Source organism: Sorex fumeus, unplaced genomic scaffold (genome assembly GCF_029834395.1).
Source record: "Sorex fumeus unplaced genomic scaffold, SorFum_2.1 ptg000010l, whole genome shotgun sequence".
Taxonomy (NCBI): domain Eukaryota; kingdom Metazoa; phylum Chordata; class Mammalia; order Eulipotyphla; family Soricidae; genus Sorex; species Sorex fumeus.
Window position 1 is genome coordinate 24,924,781 of NW_026606067.1, and position 23,159 is coordinate 24,947,939.

The 23,159-nt window shown below is 56.2% G+C and overlaps 1 protein-coding gene across 1 annotated transcript in view; it reads left to right on the forward strand.

Annotated features, from left to right (window-relative positions):
- LPGAT1 (lysophosphatidylglycerol acyltransferase 1) overlaps window positions 1-16,300 on the forward strand; it is a 34,326-nt gene extending 18,026 nt beyond the window's left edge. The window contains exons 3-8 of the mRNA XM_056110792.1: window positions 490-608; window positions 2,723-2,818; window positions 5,217-5,490; window positions 8,824-8,950; window positions 13,126-13,232; window positions 14,927-16,300. Coding sequence (XP_055966767.1) covers window positions 490-608; window positions 2,723-2,818; window positions 5,217-5,490; window positions 8,824-8,950; window positions 13,126-13,232; window positions 14,927-15,078 — 875 coding nt within the window. The 3' untranslated portion in view covers window positions 15,079-16,300. The remainder of the gene's footprint in view (window positions 1-489; window positions 609-2,722; window positions 2,819-5,216; window positions 5,491-8,823; window positions 8,951-13,125; window positions 13,233-14,926) is intronic.
- Window positions 16,301-23,159: the final 6,859 nt, after the last annotated feature.

Here is a 23,159-nt window from a genome sequence, read left to right on the forward strand (position 1 = left end):
CGTCACTCTTGACTCCACTCTGCTTCTGTGTACGGAATGCTTCCCGGCACACACGCTGTGGTCAAGCAATCTGAACCTTCCTTTGCGCCATGTGGCTCCCTGACACGCTCTCCCTTTTGCTCTGGATGGGTGGGATCTGCTTAGCCGTGGCAAGAGTGCCAGTGCCAGGGCATCTCGTCGCACTATTGTGTGACTGGTCTCCAGGACTTTCTTCCTGGTCACACCAAGCCCGTGTCCCCGCTGAGCCGCGCTCTATTGTGCGATGTGTGGCCGCTTCCTGTGTCTCCCCGACACCAGCACCTGAGCCCGAGGGCCCGGAGGAGACCCGCAGGCCCCAGGGCACTGGCTCCTGAGCTCTTCCCGCCCCACACCGGTCGTAGGACAGACTCGGTTCCAGGCCCTGATGGTCAGTGTGCCACCCTTCTGCTGGAGGGGCTTCGGGATGCTGGGGTGCCTTTAGTGAGAGCTGTGCCACTCTGTTCTCTGCAGTGATGGAGTGGGGGGAAGATATCAGAGCCATCTCGGAGGACGAGGCCGTGATGCTCGTGAACCACCAGGCGACCGGGGACGTGTGCACACTCATGATGTGCTTGCAGGACAAGGGGCAGGTGAGTGGGGGCGGGGGAGGGGAGGGGCAGCAGGGGCTGGGGAGCTGGGCGTAGGTGAGGGGGGCACGGACTCTGTAGGTCTGTTTCCACTGGGACTTGTGTAGTTCTGAAATATTACAAACTGAGAAGCAAAAGAATAGGCATTATAGGGAGTCACTTCTGGAAAAGTGACTTCTCAAAGAGCGTTCAGGCGCTGGAGCAATAGTGCGGCAGGGAGGGCATTTGGTCTTGAGTGCGGCCGATCTGGATTTGATCCCTGGCACCACACATGGCCCCAGAGCCAGGAGTAAGTCCCAAGCACCACGAGGTATGGCCCCCAAACAACAACAACAAGAAGTCAGTTTTGTTTAGCACTAATAGAGTCCCTGTCTCAGGGGTAGAGGCCAGGCGTGGGGAAGAGTCGGACCGGAGGGAAGTGAGTGTGCACGGGCCCCGGGGAGATGGACAGCAGAGAACGGGCTGTAGGTGGGCTCGGAGCTGCCGGCATCTCTCTTTGTCCTGGGCTCGCACGGAGTGGGTGGAGGGCGAATCTGCTTTATTGCTTTATGCCTTGAGGTACCTTACAGCAGATGTAATGTGCGTGCATATGTGTGTACGTGTGCATGTGTGCATGCATGTGCATGCGTTGTGTGTGGTATGCATGGGTATGTGTGTGCGCATGCATGTATGAGTGCATGTGAGTATGTGTGGGTACATGTGTGCATGTGGGTGAGTACTTACGTGTATGTATGTGCATGTGTGAGTGCACGCGTGTGCATTGTGTAGGTGTGTGTGTTGCCTGTGGTGTATGTATCAGGGGACCTTCTGTTGCTGGGATCCTGTCCCAGTTTCCTGTCTGCAGAGCCCACCCTCAGCCCAGAGGGCCACCTCTGGCCCAAATTTATAGATCTTAGATCTCAGTTTATCAGTACAGAGCGAGATCGAAAAGTTTTGCTCTGAACTTAGTGGCTCGGGGAAGCCTTTTAAAAGCAGCCCCGTATGGCCAAAACAGCGCTGTCACTGACCTGACCTGAGACAGTGCAGGCCCCTGCTCTGTCCCTGGTGGGTGTTCTGTCCCCACGAGAGCTTAAGGGCTCCCCCTTCCCTCCTCTGAGGCAGCCAGAGCCTCGCTTCCGGGCACACCTATCCTCACGGAGGTCAGCAGCGGCCGCTTGTTCGTCTGTGAGAAGGAATGTGATTTCCTCGGTGGGGAGCGCGTTGAGGAGACCCTGTTTATACCTGTGTTCAGTTTTGAGATTGGCCTGAAACCTGACCTCCTCTCAGCTGCGTGCTGCAGGCCAAGTAGCTTCCAAGCAAGCATGTGCAGGAAATGTTTCTGTACAAAGACTGTCATCTTCCCTGGAGTAACAGATACTGTCTGTAACCTTAGGGAATGCAGAGACTATTACTGCACGGAGAGTGTGTGCACGCGCATATATGTGTGTGAGTGTGTATGTGTGTGTGTGTGCTTGCTTGTGTTGCTCTGGATCAAACCGCACTTCCAAACATGTAGGGGCGGTACTTCACCACTGAAACACATCCCCAACCCTTCTGTTAAATGGATTTCTCTTTTTTGGTGGGCGGGGGGGGGGGGGGTACCCGTTGGTGCTCAAGGCTTTCTCCTGGCTGTGTTCAAGGATCGTTCCTGGGAGTGCTTGGGGGCTAAGACAGAGTGCTGGGGGTTGGATTTGGGTCTGTATCTGCTATACTATTTAACTACTAAATGGAACTTCATGATCTTTTCTGACATTTTTTGTTTTTTCTTAGAAAAGATATTTGAAATTTCATTTTGTAACGTAGTATTTTAGCTGCTAAGGTAAAGTCATCTTCATGAGGCTTTAGTGCTTATTAAACTTTCAACCCTCTTTGAGAAGTTTTACCGCTTTATTGTATAGTTCCAGAAGAATCTTACAGATTGAGGATTTGCAGACTGTTTAGAACGCAGCAGAAGTGTTAGGCACATGTGGGCTGGACTCGGCTGTTTTCTGCCTGCATGTTTGTCCCCGGGGCCGTGTCACCGCATTCCCTGTGGCCAGCATGAGGCCGAGCAGCACTCGGGGACAATGGGACCTGACTGGAACACAGAGCTACTTCGTCATCCAATATCTGATTATTTCCTGCTTCAAATATTCCAGGCGGTCGCTCAGATGATGTGGCTGATGGATCACATTTTTAAGTACACAAACTTTGGAATAGTTTCCTTGATTCATGGCGACTTCTTCATAAGGCAGGTAAGTGATGCTAAGAAACATAATCGGCTGGTGCCAGGGTCCCAGACATGCGCATGTCCCCAAGCTGGCTGAGCCTCCGGTGGGCCGCACCAGCCTCCGTCCTGCTCCCCAGAGCTCTGTCCACTCGTCTGTGTGTCTCGCTGCTGTAGACATGGCCCATGGGCTCTTCCTGCAGCTGCGCCCAGCGGGGCCTGGGGAGGGCCTGCCAGGTGGGGGGGCACACGGCACCCCAGTCCCCAGCCCTGTCGGCACCTTAGAGCCATTCCTGGTCACAAGCTGCTTTCCGAGAGTGACCCAGAAGGCACCTAAATCAGCAGGAGGAAGAGTGTTAAGTAAACCAGGCATTCCGTCACTCACAGTAGAAAAAAAATTACACCACCAGGAGTGACTCCTGAGTGCAGAGCCAGGAGTAACCCCTGTGCATCGCTGATTGTGACCCCCCCCCAAAAAAAAAAGGAATAAAAAAAGACATCCAGGCTCAGGGAGAACAGAGCAGAACCTTTGGGGGAAAGCTTCATGTGAATCTTTGAGAAGGGGTTCGGGCTCCAGGGAGACCGCATGTTGGGGACAGCCCAGCCCCGCAGGGTGCCCAGGATGTGGTGCCCCCAGTCTAAAAGGAAGTTTAGAAAGAATGACTGTGGGTCGGATGGGCGCAGGTGGACTGGGAATGGCCCCTAAGATTCTGGTCAGTGCCACGTGGACTTACTCCCTGATTGGCCCCTGGTGTGACATCTGGCCAGGCACAAATACAACAGGGTGGGCCTGTCTGGCCGTGCTGCGACCAGGAAGCAGCGCCTGCCTGGCCCCTACCTGGTCACCCTCAGGTGCAGGAAGAGACAAGATCCAAGTGAATGGGGTGTCCGTGGGTGTGGCTGGGGAGAACGACGTGCCCCCAGGGCTGCCTTTCCTACACCACAAGTCTCAGGTGCTTTGCAAATTGATTTCTTTTTTTTTTTTTTTTGGCTTTTTGGGTCACACCCAAGGATACTCAGGGATTACTCCTAGCTCTGCACTCAGGAATCACCCCTGGCGGTGCTCAGGGGACCCTAAGGGATGCTGAGATTCGAACCCGGGTCGGCCGCGTGCAAGGCAAATGCCCTACCCATTGTGCTATTGCTCCAGCCCCGCAAATTGATTTCTAAAGAGGAAAGTGGGGTTACCATTTCCGGCTGATTGTAATAAAGATCATGGAGGGACAGAAAGGAAAAAGTATCAGTGTTCAACTTAACCTCTGGAGCTATGGTCAGAGATCCCAAGAATAGCGAAAACGGATTTCATCGGCTGAGCTCAGCAAGCAGAGAAAATGTTTCACGCACTTGTGCTGGGAATAATTACTTTGCTGTTTGTTTTGGGCCACACGTGGTGGTGCTCAGGGGTTACTCCTGAGCAGTTGCTCTGCACTCAGGAATTACTCCTGCTGGTGCTCGGGAGACCATATGGGATGCGGGAATTGAACCCGGGTGGGCCATGTTCCAGGCCGACACCCTCCCCGCTGTGCTGTCGCTCCAGCCCGGATTTGTGCTGGGACAATCATGAGAGTGAGGGAACACGTGTGTTTCTTGGGAGTCGGGTGATGGTGCTGGCTGGGAAGCCAGTGACGTGGCCGGAAGGGAAGGAAGAACCTCTGTGACCTTAGACCCAGAGCTTCTGCCCCTCCTGGCCAGCTCAGCTGCCTCCTCCCCCATGCCCTCAACTCAGAGTAGCCTCGGGCCTGGCGGGCTGGCAGGCGGTTGCCCAGCCTGGATGATCCGTCTGCAGCCTCCAGCTGGGGCGGTGGGCTCTGCTCCGTGAGCGCCCAGGGCACCTGCCTTCAGACCTGTCCAGCGCCAAATGTCCCTCATGCCCCCTCACTGCCCCAGCTATCCCTCACTGCGCCCCACTGTCCCTTACAGTTCTCCACTGTCCCCCCTCTGCCCTCACTGTCTCCCACTGTCCCCCGCTGTCCCCCACTGCCTTCACTGTCCCCCAACTGTCCCCCACTGTCCCCACTGCCCCTCACTGCCCCTCAGTGCCCCTCAGTGTCCTCAGTGCTCATGTCCTCCACTGCCCCCGACTACCCCTCACTACCCCCAAGGACTCTCCCTTCCCTCTCCCCCACTGCCCTGCACTGTCCCTCACTGTCCCTCCCTGCCCCCACTCAGCCTGCCGCCTGCCCGTGACTGGTCCCCGCCCTTCGCCCTCTCTTCCTCCTGACAGGCCCTCCCCCTGGAGCACCGGGGGCCTCTTCCTTCTCCCCCAGGGGACAGTGGGCAGGTGCTGGGACTGAGTCCCACGGGGACGGCCCGGGGAGGCTCTGGCCATGTGTGCAGGTGCCCTCGGGTGCCTCTGGGGTGCCCTCGCTGCTCACAGGGATCCGTGGGGAGCGCCCGCCTGACCTCATGTTGTGTCCACCATCCAGGGGAAGTCTCACCGGGACCGGCAGCTGCTGCTTCTCAAGAAGCACCTAGAAAATAATTACAGGAGCAGAGATAGAAAATGGATTGTTTTGTTTCCAGAAGGGGGCTTCCTGCGGAAGAGGCGCGAAACAAGCCAAGCATTCGCCAAGAAAAACAACCTTCCGTTCCTCACGCATGTCACCCTGCCGAGGGTGGGCGCCACCGGTGTCCTCCTGAGCACGCTGGTGGTGCGGCAGGAGAACGGGAGCCCAGCTGGCGGTGATGCCAGGTGCCCAGGTAGGTGGCCATGCGCCTCGCTCACCGCACCTTGTTCTCAGCTGTCACCAGCTCCGAGTCACTCTGGCAGGGGAGGAGCGGCCGGGCTTGTTGTTGTTTTGGTTTGGGGACACGCCTGGCGATGCTCAGGGTTACTCCTGGCTCCTGTCCTGTGCTCAGGAACTGCTCCCAGTCAGTCGTTCTCGGGGGACCATATGGGATTCCGAGGATCGAACCTGGATCGCCACGTGCGAGCAAACGCCCTTCCCACTGCACTGTCTCCAGGCGGCTGGACTTTGAACGTCCATGCGGTTTATTTAGCTGCTGCAGACCCGGCTGTGTCCAGGCATTCCTGCCTTTGCGCCAACAGTGGTTCCTGAGAGCAGCTTCGCACGTCCATGCGCTGCTCTGTGTGGGGGGCATCGTGAAGGGCACATGAGATGAGAAGACCTGGGAGTGGCCCCAGGAGGACACCACAACCCCTCTGCCCAAGGCCCAGCACCATGGTACCTTCCGGTTCTCACACACAACCGCCTCAGTCTCCGGCACAAAAAGTCATGTGAAAAACTCGCCATCTGAGAGACATGCGGATGCAATGATACAGATTTCTTCATGTGACAAGTTCAGAATTTGTTTTTGATGCTGAGAGCCTGTTCGGCTGTGTTATAAGAGGCTTAAAATATTGATACGTGACTCATTCCACTGCAGACAGTACTTACATAAACACAACAATCTGGACACTGGCAAAGAAGTTTATCAAGTTTGTTGATAATAGAAAAAAGAGTTGGGGAAAGTCCAGGGGAGGGACGGGTAAGTAGCCGATGCTCGGCCCCTCCACAGCTCAACCCGGCCACTACAGGTGATGCATTCGGGCATTTCTGCCTCGATTTTGTTTGATTTGGGGCCCACACCTCGTCGTTACTTACTTTTGGGTCGTGACAGCATTTGTCCATGACCATGCCCTCAACTTATAGTTGAGTATCGTGGCGCTTTGGCCTGGCCCATTTCGATGCCAGGGTAGCTCACAGCTTGCCCTGGGTCCATTCAGTCCCTCGTCGGGACCCTGCTTTTGGGGTGCTAGGAACTAAGGGCAACTGAGTCAAGAAAGCAGATGCCCAGGAGTAAATATTATTTGGAGTCAGTCAACTCCCAAGTTACAAAGCATAATATTAACTGTCTTCCTGTGTCCATACAGAAAGGACATTGCTTTAAAGTAAACTGTGCAAAAGACATAACTTACAAGTTCAGTGTCCTTAGAAGGATCTGATCTTACAAGCTAACAGAATCTGATTAGGGAGAAAAGGTGATTAACTGGCCAGGGAGGAGAGCACAGAGAAGAGTTTACAGATAAACAGAGGAATGGGAGTGACTCGGGAGCACTGTGATGGGTGTAACTGGATAAACCTGAGCTCCCTGTGGCAGTGTTATTCTACAGCCCGCCACCTGAGCTGGCCCGCCCATCAGGGATGCCTGTTCCTGGTGTGCAGGTGCCACACCACCTTTGTGGCAGCAGGAGGCATCTGGTCAGTGGCAGAGGCACCGTGGGTGCTGGCCCACAGGGCTGGCCCCGTGTCTGGTTTGGCGTGGCTCTGTGTCTCGTCTGGCCTTTCACACACTGACGTACGACCCCCCCAGCCCAGCAACGGTGACTCCGAGCACAGCTGGGCCCTGAGTGCACCTGGGGACACACCCTGGCCAGCAGTTGCAGGACATGGTAGAGCTAGCCATGAGTGGACAAGGGCGTTGGTGACAGACTGTGAGAAGGCCAGGAGAAACGCACGTGTCTGTGTCCTCAGTGGAGGTTTGCCGTTCCTTCCCGTGTGCCGCAGATAACATTTAGAACATGAAGCGATTGGCCCTAAGAAGTTCAGCTCTTAACCGATGGTCGGGCCAGACAAGAATCATGGCGTGAGATGGCACCAACTCTCCCCTTCATTTGTTTTGTCTGAGCAGCTTCTTGGCAGTCAGCTCTGCCACTCTTTCATCATCTATTAAAAAGACAAATTGAAAGAGTCTTTTAATAGAAAAGGAAAGTTCTGAGTAGCTTCGCTGCTGGAGAGGGATTTGTTCCTCTCAGCCAAGCCCAAGCTGGAAGGCAGAGGCTACTTAGTGGGGTCAGTGCCCAAGAAAGACTGGGAGGCGTGTGTCCATTCCCTGGGGCCCGTACGTGACTGTCCCACCGATGACACCCACAGCTTCTGTTCATAACCAGAGTGAAGCTGTTTTTACCTTACTGTCGTTGAATTGAGGGGCAGGGCTGGTAAACTGATATCATAGTTTCTACAAGTATGTATATTTTCCCAATAGCGAAGATTTCAATGTGGGCAAGTTGGTTCCCTGAGCACCACCAGGAGTGATGCCTGAGTGCAGAGCCAGGAGTCAGCCCTGAGCATCGCTGGGTTTGACTCTAAATCAAAAACAAACAAAAGAATAACTTCAGGCCAGTTTTTAATTATTTGACATATAGAAATACTAATACTGATTTCTTAATGCCCATCGGCATGTGATTGAGATTCTTTTGGTTCTTTTTGTTTTTAGGGAAGTTCCTAATTGCTCCCTGGTCTGCACTATCACACCTGAGCACCTGGCAGTATTCTCACGGTTTCTCCTCAGTTCTTGACAAGTTGAGCTTCTTACCAGGGTACCAGGAGCTTCCAAGGACCAGAGTGGTTAGACTGCCCCTGGCCTGCCTGAAGCAGCGCCCCCTGTTGGATCTCCTCGGGAGGGCCAGCTGACGGCCTTAGTTGCGTGTAATTTAGAAACAGAAAGGTTTTGGTCTCGTTATAAACACCGTGTATTAGTCAAATGAAGCGCTTCTAGCCTTATTCCAATATTTGCCCGTGGTTCTTCAGGTGAACCTTGGTGCCAGTGCTCAGTTGTATTCAGTGTTTTGTTTTCTGATTTTTCACTCTTGTGTGTGATCATTTAGCTTTCGACCTCATAGGTCAGTTTTCACGGCACTAGAGTACGACTTGAAAGGTGTGTGATCTCACTGCACGCAGCCCGCCTCGCACGGGCTCTGATTTGCTTGAGATTCACCCGTTTTACAGTAGAAAGGCTTGTCTTTACCTCATGTGTATCCTGTAGAATAGATGCCCAAAAATTTATATCAAAGGTACATCCGTATGCTCGGCTCTGCAGACAGTCCAGAGCATTTATGCAGGCCTGTGGATGTGGCTCGACAGTAAACACCCACCTCGCATGCATGAGCCCTGGGTTTCATTGTCTGGCACTACACACACTTGCACGAGCATAAATGCACAGAGGTACATGCATACACATTCATGCATACATGCACGCTTGCACACACACAGCGTTTATCCAATGTAAATAGTGTTTTTATTTTGTTCTCAGACAGCAAATCAAAAGGCCTCCAGTGGATAATAGATACAACCATAGCTTACCCCAAAGCTGAGCCCATAGATATCCAAACCTGGATTCTCGGCTACCGGAAGCCTACAGTTACACACGTCCATTACAGGTAAGAAACTTCCCGGGTATTCTGCTTTCCCAGTATAAACTCGTGGGACTGTATGGATATTTAGTATTAAATTGTAATCAGATAATGAAAATAGTTGGCTCAAAATCATATAATGCTGAAATTTTTGTTTGTTTTTTGGGGGCTACACCCAGCAGTGCTCAGGGGCTACTTTTGGTTCTGCATGCAAGAATTCTCCTTGGTGGGGGCAGGGAGTGGCAGGTGGTAGGAAATGTACAGTGGTGGAGGGGTGGCTGTTGGAACATTGTATGACTGAAACCCAGTCATGAACAGCTTTGCAACTGTATCATGGTGATTCAATTTGGAAAAAAAAAAAGGACTCCTGGTGTGCTTGGGCGCCCATGTCATTGTACTGTTGATCTGGTCCTATGCTGAAATTTTAACACAAAATTATCATTTGAAGCTTTCATTTTCAGAGTGATGAAGTCTCTAAAAATGGCTTCTAGGGGCCAGGCACTTAGCTCAGGGGGCTGAGTGCTGGAGGCTGTGTCCTGTTCCTGGCATCCACGGGCCCCTGAGCGATGCCAGGGGCCACCCAAGCACCACCAAATAAAAGGTGTTCTGGGGACATCATGAGGTCCTGCTGGTCTGGCACAAGAGCCAGAGTAATTAACTGAGAAGATGGCCCAGGGGCGCCCAGAGTAGTAATACAGGTGTAAGGTGCCTGCCTTGCCTGTGACTCTGATTTCAACCTCAGCAACTGTCCTTCGCTGTCCCCCGCTGTCCTGCCTTCTGGCTCACTCCGCTCTTACTGAGCTGTCCTTGGCGTGCTCTGGGCACACCCTGAGGGTGAGGTGGTGCCGGCTGAGAGCTCTGAGTTCCCTTCGGGCATCCCGCCTGTGCATCCTTCAGGAAGGCCCAGGCACCGGCCATACTGAGGTCTCTTCCCGGACTGCGGGTCCGGGGCCTGGAGACCAGGGCGGCCCTCATTGTCCCTTGGATCCTCTTGCTGCGGGACAGGGAAGCCCAGCCTGGGGCCCAGGGCACAGGCAGAGGTGCCCGGCACTGCCAGGACTATGCGATACACTGATTTGTATAAGAATCTTTGAAATTACAAAGTCCTACTTACAAATATAAAGTGCTATGAGGACGAATCACTGCATACAAATTCTTGATTAGTGAATTAACATTCCCTGAAGATTGGGTTTAGGCTGAGTACTTTTTTAATTTTTTAATTTAATTTTATTTATTTATTTTTTGCTTTTTGGGTCATACCTGGCAATGCACAGGGGTTCCTCCTGGCTCATGCACTCAGGAATCACTCCTGGCAGTGCTCGGGGGACCATATAGGATGCTGGGAATCAAACTCGGGTCGGCCGCGTGCAAGGCAAATGCCCTACCTGCTGTGCTATTGCTCCAGCCCCTGATTACTTTTATTAAAAGTTGCTTTTTTTTTTTTTTTTGCTTTTTGGGTCACACCTGGCTATGCACAGGGATCACTTCTGGCTCTGCACTCAGGAATCACTCCTGGCGGTGCTCAGGGGACCATACAGGATCCTGGGAATCGAACCCAGGTTGGCGGCGTGCAAGGCAAACGTCCTACCCGCTGTACTATCACTCCAGCCCCTGTTTTTGTGTTTTTTTAAAGATGGTTTTCTTTATAAAAACGGTATCAGCGGTATCACGGTCCTCCCGTTGTTCATCGATTTGCTCGAGCGGGCCCAGTATCGTCTCCGTCATGAGACTTGTTGTTACTGTGTTTGGCATATCGAATATGCTGTGTTTGGCATATCGAATACGTCACGGGTAGCTTGCCGGGCTCTCCGAGAAGGGCGGAGGTATCGAACTCGGGTCGGCCATGTTGGCCGCTTGTAAGGCAAACGCCCTACCACTGTGCTATCGCTCCAGCCCTTTATAAAAGATGTAGAAAAGTTAAAAAAAATTTTTTTACTCTCAACATTATATATGGTTCAGAAAACTATTTTTTTGTTATTCTGCATTTAAGCACATCTTTGATTTTTTTTCAAACCAAATAAAAACCAACAAACCCAGGTGTGCGCCCACGTCACTAGGAGTTAGACCCTGTCAGCACAGAATCCCCCAGGCTGAGTCAGTTATTTATCTGTGCAGAGGTGAGCGCCGCTGTCCCGGGCTTATGCGGGCAGAGGTAAGGCGAGCCCTGCCCGGCGCAGACTCCCACGGGAACAGGCCCGGCCCTGCTGTGCTGAGCTGCTCAGCGCAGCTCCAGAAGCGCCCCAGAAGCGGATGCTGCCGTCACACCCTGGACGCCAGTGAATTTGTCGGGGTGACAGGATAAAGGGAGAAATAGCGTGATAAGTGTTCCAGTATGCTGGTGAAACAGGAAACTTTGCTGTGGGGGCAGAGTTTCATGCGTCGTGACTGTCCTTCCGTATCCAGTGTCTGGGTGTGGAGGCCGCACTACAGCCGCGGAGGTGCGTGACCGCCAGCGCAGGCCAAAGGGCCACTGGCCGCATCTCCTCTCGTCCCGGACCAGCCCCTGCTCGGGCTGCGTGGCAGGAAGGGATAGGCAGGTGATGTGCACACAGGAGAGACGGGCAGAACTTGGACCCAGTGTCCAGGCCTGGTGGTTCACTCTTTGTGTGCGCCACACTGGTAGCCCTGAGCGGGAGCTACCGGGAGCCGAGCCCTGCTGATGGGTCTGGAGGAAACGCCTCGCACCCGGAGGGGCTGGGGCAGGGGGAGCGAGGGGGGAGCTGCCAGCTCTGTCCGTGGAACACGGCGGGGCCGGGACGCATTTGTATTCCAGCTCCTGTTGTCTTGGGTGGCCTGCTGGGCTCCACAGTGGCTGTAGGTGGGCACGCTTGTCCAGGGGCTGCTGTCCGTGGGCCGTGAGGCTGCGCCTCTCCCCCAGGGGGTGAATACTCAGGCCTCTGGGGCGGGTGTGTGCTCACCGCTGCCAAGGACACGTGCGACCCCCAGGAATGACGGCCCTGGGGGACTGTGCCAGCCCAAGCGCGGGTATTGCTGCCAAGGCTGTGCTGCTGGCCAGTGTTGGTGCCAGGATGGCCCTGGGCAGCCCGCACAGCACCACGCGCCCTCTGGCACGGAGCCCACCCAGCACTAATGCAGACCCAGAGAGGCCGCCTGAGGGCGCGCCAGTGGCAAGTGTGGAGGCCTTGGAGTGTCTGCGCTGTCTACGGCGCCACCCTGGCCTGCCAGCCCTGCGCTTGTGGAGAGGGGGCACCCAGGGTCCCGTCTCCAGACCCAGCCCAGGTGCTGTTGCTGCTCCCTGAGCAGGCGACAGGGTAGCCTCCACGGCCCATCTTCTGCAGCCCCCAGGAGCCCAGCTGGGGACAGACACTGGCCTCTGTGCCTGGGAATCAGGGGCAGGTGGCCACTGCAGGGAGACCAGCATAGGGGTGGCTGTCCAGGGCAGCCCATGGCCTGTCCCCGACACCCCCGCGGCTCTGGCCCGAGCACAGACGAGGCCAATGGTGCACTGACCGCGATTCTGGGCCTGGAAGCACAGTCCCTCCACCAGGCACCTTCTCCAGGGTTGGCCTGACTATGGGTCTCTGCCTGGCAGCAGGCCTGAGCCACCAGGCTCTTGTGCTGACCCTCACCACGCCAGGCTGGGCCTTTCCTTGGCCTGGGCCCCTGCCTCTCTCACGCAGACGCACGACTGGTAGAATCTGAAGGAGGTGGAGAGAAGGGCGAGCACCAGATTTGCCTGGGGACCTGAGATGGGTGTTGGGGGGGTGCTCTGCTGGCGAGACCAATCCCACTCCCATCATTGTCTGGGACTGCAGGGACAGGAAGGTGTATGGCACTAGCCCGTGTGGCTGACACACGTGCTCCCTTGGTGACTGAGCAGATGCGTGAACAGACACCATTCTGGAATCAACCAGTTATTTGGAAGAATGAGAAGTGGGCTGGCAGATAGCTCAGCCGTGAAGCTGCAGGCCTGGCTCCGCCCTGACACCCTGTCATGGACCCTGAGAGCTGCCGGGGTGGCCCTGAGGGCTGAGCATGGAATCCTTCATCCCAGTTGGCACGAGCATCGCTGAGAGTGGTCCCAGGACCCTGAGCCCAGCTTGGAGCCCCAAGCGTCTCAGGAAGCTCTGAGCAGCCCTGTGGAGCCAGCAGGGGGTTGGACTCTGCGGGTCCTTGTGCCCGTCCCTCAGCTGGTGGTGCCCCCAGACTGAGGCCGTGCTGCCCTTTCTCCGTCTCCACAGGATCTTCCCCATCAAAGATGTCCCTCTGGAGGGCGACAGGCTGGCCGACTGGCTCTACCAGCGCTTCATCGAGAAGGAGGGTCTCTTGGCACACTTCTATGAGACAGGTATGTGGCTGCTGCCCCGTCCACTCTGTGGCACAGGGAGGCCAGTCCGAGGGAGCCTCCATGTTCCAATGCTCCCAACACCCAGAATATGATTCCGTGTTGAGGACTGGAGTTTGCCTTACACACAGCTGGCCCGGGTTCCATTGCTGGTACCCCATGCTCCCTGGATTCTACCGGGAGTGATTTCTGAGCACAGAGCCAGGAGTCAGCCCCGAGCACCTCCAGGTGCGGCCCTCAAACAGACAGACAGACCCGCTTTAGTGTTGAAGAGACCCCTGCAGACTCCTCACTCTGTGACTCCGCCTGCGGGCACAGGACTCCATGCCCGCCTGGGTGCAGAGTTGCCTCATGTCTTCAGAGTGTGCGCACATGCCCTTTGTCCTCAGTGCACAGCTCCATGGCTCCAGTTACAGGGAGCAGGACCCCTGTGCCAGGAACTGGGCCTGTGTCCTGTGGCCTCATCTGCCTGGACACTGCCCGCCCCTCCCGCAGCCTGGCCAGCTGTGGGCGGGCCCTGATCTCAGGACAGGCTGTGTGAGGGAGGAGCCCGAGTGTCTTGACACCCCGTGGTGGAGGCTTCTTCAGAGAAAACTTTGCGCATGGAGCTGGGTGCTTGGCCGTGTGCTCCCGTCACTACTAGTGAGAAGCAGGTCCTGTGAATCAGCCTCCAGGGGACCCCTAGCCAGACAAAGACTGCCCAGAACAGGGCGCCTGGCCATGACATTTGGGGGGCCACTGCCACTCTGAAATGCTCCAGCACGCCCGTCACTTTGACATGCCATCAGCCCATCCCAGGTTCAGCTGCTGTGGAAAAGGGCTCAGTGGGCTCCCGGCACTCCAGCGGGAGCCTGGCAGTGAATGAGGCGGGAAGACGTAGGGGTAGGTCAGCAGGGATGGGTGTGTGGACAGCTGGTCCTGCTGTGGGCAGCATGCGGGAGAACCACCACTGGCTGAGCTGAGGACAGGACCTCGCAGCTCATGCACACGCACACCGGCACACACAGGTGCACACATGCACATACACAGGCACCCACAAGTATGCACATGCACACACACACGACTACACACAGGTGCACACATGCATGCACCCAGGTACCCACAGGTGCACACATGCGCACGCACAGCTCCCACAGGTGCACACTTGCATGCACACAGACACACAGGTATACACATGCACACACACACCATGCATGCACACAGGCACACACAGGTGCACACATACACACAGAGAAACAGAGACACACAAGTACACCATGCACACGTACAGACACACAGGTGTATTCATGCACACACACAGGCACACATGGATGCACACATGCGCACACAGACACAGGTATACACATGCATACACAGACACATATTACAGACACATGTGTACACATGCATGCAACAGACACAGGCACACCATGCATGCACACAGACACACAAGATGTACACATGCACACTGACACAGGTGCTGCTAGGCACATGCACGCACACAGATGTTCACATGCCTGCGAGGCACATACGCGTACAGGCACACACAAGTGCATTGGTTCAGTGTCCCTCTGGGAGTGAGGGAGTGACAGGCGCATTTGAAGAACTCAACAGTGCCCAGGGTCTTCGGCGTTGAGCTGCTTCCTGGAACTGCCCCCCACCGCCCGCACCCACACACCTGCCCAGTGAAGCAGACAAGTCTCTGTCTTGTCTCGTAGGGGCCTTTCCTCCGGCCGAGGGCCAGAAGGAAGCCGTGTCCCGGGAGATGACGCTCAGCAGCGTGTGGCTCGTCCTCATCCAGTCCTTCGCATTTCTGTCAGGCTACATGTGGTACAGCATCTTGCAGTACTGCTACCACTGCCTGTTCTAGAAGCCCTGCAGTGCCCGGCCGCGTGCGGGTCTTGCCGCGTTGCCTCCTGGCGCAGGGCAGAAGCCACCAGACGCAGAGGCAGAGGCCGTGCTGCCGAGGACCCGCATCGCATCTGGGCCCCTTCGGGTGTTTCAGACTCAACTACAGGCAGGATCAGCACTCGAATGACCTGTTCGTAGGTTTGAAGGACTCTTCACGTTTTCAAAAGATTCTATCCCACACATCTGCGCGAGCACTGCACTCAGAGCAGAGGAAGCTGCAGCCCCTCATTCTGCGAGACCCTCTGAGCGCGTGTAACGGCTCCGGCTCTCCATGATTCCGTTCCTGCTCAGGGGAGGGCCATGGGGCCTCCAGCCCTGAGCTCGCCCATGGCTCCCTGGGGGCGCGAACACCCTCGTGGGAGGTGGGGCACCAGCACTCAGCAGGCCCAGGGACCAGGGTCTGTGGACATGTGCCACTCCCTGCGCTGCCCGGGCTGCTCCTGAGCGAGGGGTGGGGAGGCCTGCAGGGCGCTGCAGGCGTGCCAGGAAACACACCCTCCACCTGTGCATCGTGAACAGGCCAGGGGTGAGCGGAGGATGGGCGTCGCACGGGCACGGTCCTGGGCTGCTGTCTGTGGCCCCACTCCTCTCCCTGGAGGCCGCTTGTGTCTGAGCTTTATTCTCCCACCGGGGCAGAGCGCACCAAATGCATCGCGGATGGTTGAGACCGATTCAGGCCGAGCACTTACAGACCAGCCGGAGGAGGCCACGCTGCTCTTCACTGGGAGGGCCAGGCCGCGCCCCACTGGCCTCCACCAGGCCACACGGGCGGTCACTGGCCACTCATCTCCCAGCCCCCAGCCTGGCCTGCCCTCCCCCTCACCAGCCCCACCCCCAGAGGCTCCCTCTGTCTTCAAGTTGCTGTTAAAAGAGGAGAGAGCCTGTGCTGGACACTAGCCCCCGACCGTCTGCCTCCACGGCCACGCAGTTCCCCTCACAGGAGACCCGGACTCCAGCCATGAGGCCCGACCCTGGCCCTGGGACCCGGTGTTGAGGGGGTTTGGGTCGGGCCCTCGTCACCTGGTGGTCATTTTCTGCAAGCCCAGCACTGTCACCCTCCCCTCCCTGCCCCGGTGTCGCTGATCATACAAACGACAACTCGGAAAAGTAGGCTGTAAGATAAAAATGAAGACCAATGTTTTTTATTTTTAAATAAACCAAAAAACCCCTAAAAAACCCAACTCTTGAGAAGATGTGAATTTTCTGTTTTCTCCCGTTACGGGGAAGGTGAGGCCACAGCAGCCTCCCAAAGATGGACACGGTGTGGGCAGCTGCCTCAGTGGACAGGCATGTCAGGACAGTCACCGTCAGTGGACGTCGTGTGGGTAGCTGCCTCAGTGGACAGCATGTTGGAATAGTTACCGTCTTGGGGTGTGCATCGCAGGTGGGGGCCATGTCCAACTCAAGGGGGGGCAGGAGGGGGCCACTTGAGGCTGTGGAGCTGCTCTGGGGGTGTGGCGCTTCTCCCGCTGGGCTGCCCACTGAGGTGCCTGTGCCCTGGCCTTTGCTGTCGGAAGGAAGCGGCTGGGCTACCTGGAGCCCCCCCAGAATCCGTATGTCTCACCCTGTACCTTGCCCCCTGTGGGACGACGCCTTCTGCCCCCCCAGGTCCCGAGTCCAGTGTGGAGAGACTCACAGTTGACGTAGCATGGGCGCCGGAATGTCCCCGGGGACTGTCACCTACTGTTCCTGCCCCCTCTCATCTGAGAGTGAGCCTGAGCCAGTCTGCTCCCCCATGCTGACGTTCCGGGGTGGCACGCTGGGGTGGGTGACCAGGGCAGGCTCTGCATGCAGACCGCGGGGCAGACCAGCACGGGAGCCCGGGTTTGTGCTCCCTTTGTGTCGTGAGAAGCGCCCCGGGAGAATCTGCGTCTCGGTCTTCAGGAAAGGCGCGAAGCCTGCACAGACCCTGGAGCAGTGCGGGATGTCTCAGCCACTGCTGCATCGGCGCCTTAAGGGCCAGGCTCTGGGTCAACCCAGGAGCAGGGCGTGCTCGCTCTGGACACTGCTCCTTGGCGTGTTGTGGGGGACGGGAGCTGCCTGGCGAAGGGCAGACAGCCGGCAGCGGGGAGTGCCCTGTGGGACCGGGGGTGCAGGCCGCGAGGTGGAGAATCTAGTGGACCGTTTGGAAGAGAAGTGAGCTCTTGTGGCCCAAGTTCTCAGGTTCTCGCGGTTATCAGCCCTGAGTTCTCTGCAGCGAGGATCGGAAGGGACCGCGCAGTTCTCCGGGGAGAAGTCGGGGCCCAGATGTCGTAGCCTTCTCGCAGACACAGCACTCGAGTGTGAATGTTGGCATCCGGCTGCTGTGTCCTTGCTGGGTTGCGTGCCGGTTTTACGACGCAGACACCTGCTTCGGAGCCATGCATTTCTCTTGCCGGTGTGTTGAGGGCTCTGTCCACGTGTGGGGAAGAAACGAGGAAAGACACAGCTCAGGAGGGGAGACGCAAGAGCCCCGCCCCCAGCCTACGGGCCTAGGAAGGAGCCCCTGAAATACGGAGTGTTAGGGGAGTCGCGACAGCTGCACTCCCCTCTGCACACAGGAAGAGCTGGCTGCAGCCCCATACCCTGCATAGGGCCCACTCGGCCTCTGGGGCACCCGTCCTCAGGCCCCGTGGGTGGCCTGGGCAGTGCGGAGCAGGGGGAGTGTCCCTAACTTGAGGTGTGTGGGGGTGAGCATGAGTCAGCCGGGGCTCTCACGGCGCTGAGGGGTGGCAGCCTCGGGAGAGACCAGGGAGCAGGTGAGTGGCCCTGTTGGAGGGCCGAGGCCACGGGACCTGACTCCACTTCAGACCCTACCAGTATGGAACCGAACCCGGGCTCTCGGCTGAGGATGCAGAAACGTTGTGGTGCAGGGCTGCAGACTCACTGGGTTTTCCTGCAGATTCCATGATTGAGGATATTTATAGTTAATATCTTGTTAATAAAAAACAGCTGGGGCTGAAGTGATAGCACAGCGGGTAGGGCGTTTGCCTTGCATGCAGCCGACCCTGGTTCGATTCCCAGCATCCCATATGGTCCCCTGAGCACCGCCAGGAGAAATTCCTGAGTGCAGAACCAGGAACAACCCCTGAGCCTACCTGAGCATTGGTAGGTGTGACCCAAAAAAGCAAAAAAAAAAAAAAAAAAAAAAAAAAGCCTAGTGGCTGGGGGGAGCACAGTAGGGAGGGCCTTGCCTTGAATGTGGCTGACCCAGGGCTGCTCGAGGACCGCCAGGAGTGATCCCTGAGTACAAAGCCAGCACTAACCCTGAGCACTATTGGACGTGGCCCCCAAACTAGCGCAAAAGAGTTTAAAAAGGAGGTACAAAAGGGAAGTGGCAATACTGGGTCCCGGGGCAGCACTGCAAGGGTGGGGTCTGGGCAAGGTGGGTGACTGGGCAGGAAGCACCCCCAGCCCCCCATACGCACATGCACAGACACTGTGCTTCCTCCTCTCCCCAGGTCCTGGCTGTAGCAGGGGACAGTGGAGATGAGCGTGAAGGGCAGTGACACTGTGATTCGATTCTCCTGTCTGGACTGGGTGGCTGCTGATTCAGTCACCACATTGCCCTTCTAGAAGTGTGGAGGTGGACAAGAGCAGCTCTGTCTATCTCTCTGGCTTTTGAGTCTCCCCTGGCAGTGCTCAGGGCTTACTCCTGGCTCTGCACTCAGGGGTCGCTCCTGGTGGGGCCCAGGGGACCATATGTGGTGCCGGCATCGAACCCAGATGAGCTGTGTGCAAGGCTCTCGCTAACCCCTTCTCTCTTTTTAATGAAGAATAAATAAAGTTGATTTCTTTCTCTAAGTGCACTTGCCCCATCAGCTCTGGTGCTTGTGTTTTGCTCGAGATATAACACATTGACATCTGCCGCATGAGCTACAGACCTGGCAGGCTGCGGGGTGCCAAGTGCCGCCAAACCTCCCTCCGTTCCAGGCCAGCCCACGTCCCAGGCCAGCAGCCCCTAGAAACATCCAGGGTCCTTTGTTCAGAAGAAAACCAGGCATACAGAGGACATGACGGTGTTAAAATTCTTGCAGATAGCAAGTAAGCATGACTAATGAAAAATCAAAGGACGTGAAACCACAACATTCTGAATTAGAATATGGGCAGGTTGCAGGCGTGCACTGATGAGTCCCCGAGTTGTCTCTTACTGGGCCCTGATGCCTGCCTGGAGAAATCACAGTTCAGTTGTGACCTGAAAACTGGGCTGGTGCCTTGTCCACTAAAGTCTCAGATTTGTCTTCAGCTGTCATGTGACTGTTGAGCCATCCTTACCCGTGGACAAATCACCCTCACTGAAAGGAGCCCCTCTTGCCTAGCAGTGACTGTGAGCACGATGATTGGGCTTTTTTTTTCCTGCTTTTCGGGTCACATCCGGCAATGCACAGGGGTTACTCCTGGCTCATGCACTCAGGTTATTACTCCTGGCGGTGCTCATGGGACCATATGGGATGCTTGGAATCAGACCTGGGTTGGCCACGTGCAAGACAAACGCCCTACCCGCTGTGCTATCATTCCAGCCCCCTGACTGGGCTTTAATTGCAGGTGCCTGCCAACATCTGACAGACTGCATGACAGCCTGCTGATGCCTCACTGCCGACTCTGGGCTTCCCTGAGCAATGGGTCATGTCACCATTTCTCGGGGGGGCGGGAGGGGGATAGGGGCTTATTTTTCTTCAGCGCAGGCCCGGGCAGAGCACAGGGAGCTTTTTGTTTGGAGGCCATATCTGGCGGTACTTAACACTCATTCCAGGGTCTACTGTGATCCCTCTGTGCTCAGGGATCACTCCTGCAGTGCTCAGGAGACATATAGGGAGGCGGGGACCAAACTCCAGTCAGCCACATGCCAGGCAAGCCCCCTCCCCGCAGAACTACTGCTCCAGCCCCAGAGCAGAGAAACTCCAAAGTGGGGTCCCAGGACTCTCTAGAGGGAAGTGCTGGCCCTAGGCCAGAGGGGCTAGTGCAGACCCTGACCCCTTCCTGCTGCAGACCTCCTTCACTCCAGAGACCTTCTCCCTTTGCACTGTCACCCGGGTTCCCCAGCCTGTGACTGAGCCAGACCCTGATGGACAGCCCCTTGGCCAGTGGCCCACGTCGGTGATGGGGCCAGGCCAGCGGGCGCAGCAGTCGGTGTGAGGCTGTGTGGTTGTTGGTTCTCCACTTGGTGCCACCCCTTGAAGCAGCCTGAGTATGCGGGCTGAGGAGGGAAGGAAGGAAGGAAGGACAGAGGGATGGAGGGACGGAGGGAGAAGGATGGAAGGAAAGGGAGGGAGGGAGGGGGAGAAAGGGAAGGAAGGAAGGGAGGAGGGAGGAAAGGAAGGGAGGGAGGGGGAGGGAGGAAAGGAAGGAAGGGAGGGAGGAAAGGAAGGAAGGGAGGGAGGAAAGGAAGGAAGGGAGGGAGGAAAGGAAGGAAGGAAGGGAGGGAGGGAGGGAAGGAAGGGAGAAAGGGAGAAAGGGAGGGGGGAGGGAGGGCAGGCAGTGTGCGGGCAGCTGAGCCGCCTGCGAGGGTCCCCAGCCTCGGGTGGAGTGAGAGGAGCCGAGCCTGGATGAGCCTGGGCTGGGGGCCAGGACAGCCATCCCCCGTTGGCCTGTGTCCCCATGACTCACGGTCAGGGGCTGGACAAGCGCTCAGCTGCCCTCAGAGCCCGAGGGACTCAGCTGGGCAGGCGGGCTCTGCTCTCAGCTCCGATCCCCGAGACCAGCCAGCAGGACCCCTCGAGGGGAGAGACCCAGGACGGGGACCCCATGAGGAAAGGGACACAGGTCTCGCCTTCCCTCCACGGGAGAGGTACTGTGTCCCCTGGGGCATCCCCATCGCTCCCACCACAGGTTCCCACCCTCGTTTCAGAGGGTTCTTTACAGAACATTCTGAGAAAGTGCCTCTGCTCAGCCCTTCCCCCGGACATGACTGCAGCCGGCCCGGATCCAGACGGACCCAGTCTACAAACATCACGGCACCATGTGAAATCTGTGATTCATTCTCTGCCGGTTCCCCTGTGTTGAGACCAGCCGTCCTCACCTACCAGACAGAAGTGGGATGAATTCATGGTCCAGCCCAGAACCAAGCCTTTAATGTTCACTCCTGTGTCCTCCTGGCCGTGCTCAGGACGTACTCCTGACGGCACTCGGGGTCACTCCTGGAGGGGCTGGGGCCTGGTGCTGGGGATGAGTCCCCTGTCTGCTGTGTGCAAAGCAAGGGCCCTGCCTGCCCTGCTCAGGCCTTCAGGGCTTCACAAAGGAACCCAGTTTCATAGGCAGCGCTCTGCTGCCCCCTACTGGGGAACACGCCTCCCTGCCAGAGGCAGCCCCGCACTCATCCATCCAGGGACCAGATGCTGAGGGAGCAGGCTCTGGGCTGGGGCCATGCAGTGACCAAGTTCAGCACCAGCACCGCATGTACTCCTTACTCGGAGTAAAGGAGACAGAAAGCAGAGCACACCCAGGCAGAGGTCAGGAACTGAGTTGGTCATGCTCAGCTGAAGACCGTCATCAGTCCTCCCAGTGGCTTTTTCTGAGGGATGGGGGAGAGTGGTGTGTGTGGGGGGGCACGTGATGTTGGGGATCAAATCTTGGTTGGTGACATACAGAGTAAGCATCTTGAACTCTGTACTAACTCTCCAGCCCCAAGTAGCTTTGAAGAACTATGGTCTCTGGGGCAGGGAAGTGGCTCTGTGGGAGAACTTACAGTAGAAGGCATGTGAGGCCCTGGGTTCAATACACAGCACCAAACAAAACCACGAAATTAGAGTCTCTGAAACACTATAGCACTGAAAGGTTGAAAACATGTCATGCAAGAAAAGATCGTTTTATATTGCACCAAATAGAAATTAAAACTAGCCACATGAGCAAGGTAATTGTGAAGACAGAGTAGAGGAAAGGAAGTTGGCAGTGAATCTTGAAAGGCCAGTTGTTTTTTTTTTTGCTTCTTGGGTCACACCCGGCGATGCTCAGGGGTTACTCCTGGCTTTGCACTCAGGAATCACTCCTGGCAGTGCTCGGAGCACCATATGGGATGCTGAGAATCGAACCCGGGTCGGCCACGTGCAAGGCAAATGCCCTACCCGCTGTGCTATTGCTCCAGCCCTGAAAGGCCAGTTTTACCCTCTGGACAAGGGCACTGGGCTGGGGGTGGGATAAGGGAAGCATGGACAGTGCTCCAAGTGAAAGAAATGCAGGAGTGAGGTGGACAGCTGAGAACATGCGCCGGTCAGATGTGGGGTCTGGAAGAGGAAGGACAGAGGAAGTGCGGGACAGAATGTGGGGCGAGCCGGCGAAAAGGTGTCAGTCTAAAAAAAAAACCGTGCAACGTCCCTACATCATTCCTGTTCTCTCCAGACAAAACAGTGTCCTCATATGTCACTTTAAAAGTTCTCCTGGCTGACAACAGTTGCTTTATTTTCTGTGCACACAAATCTTGTCCCGAAAGAGATGATTTCTATTAGTAGAACACCAGTCTACATTCGATCCCACTCTGAGCGGATTTTTTGTGTCACATCCAGCGATGTTCAAGGTCTGGGGGAACTGGGGTGTGGAGCCTTCAGGGACAGCACATGTTCCTCCTCCAGCCGTCTGTCCCCACACCCTAGGTAAAATGGAATCTTCCATCTGGCCTTGGGAACCCAGAACATTGTAGTGTGTGTGAGGTGGGGGAGGGGGGAGTTAACATCCCACAAACCGTGTGTGGCACCGTCCACAACTGATTTGCTCATCCTCTTATATTAAAAAAGCCGTCTCAAAGTTTCTTTCAGGGACCGAGAGGCAGTACAGCGGGGAGGGTGCTTGTCTTGCATGCAGTCGACCCAGTTCTATCTCTGGCACCCCAGATGGTTCTCAGGGCCTGCCAGGAGTGATCCCTGAGCACAGAACCAGGAGTAAGTCCTAAGCACCGTGGGGTGTGGCGCAAAAGAAGAGAAGAGAGAAAAGAAGAGGAGCGGGGAGGAGAGAAGGAAAGAAAAAAGAAAAGAAAAGAAAAGAAAAGAAAAGAAAAGAAAAGAAAAGAAAAGAAAAGAAACTTGGCTTCAAGCACCCAAGTCACGCGAGAACGTGCAGCCGTCACAGCGG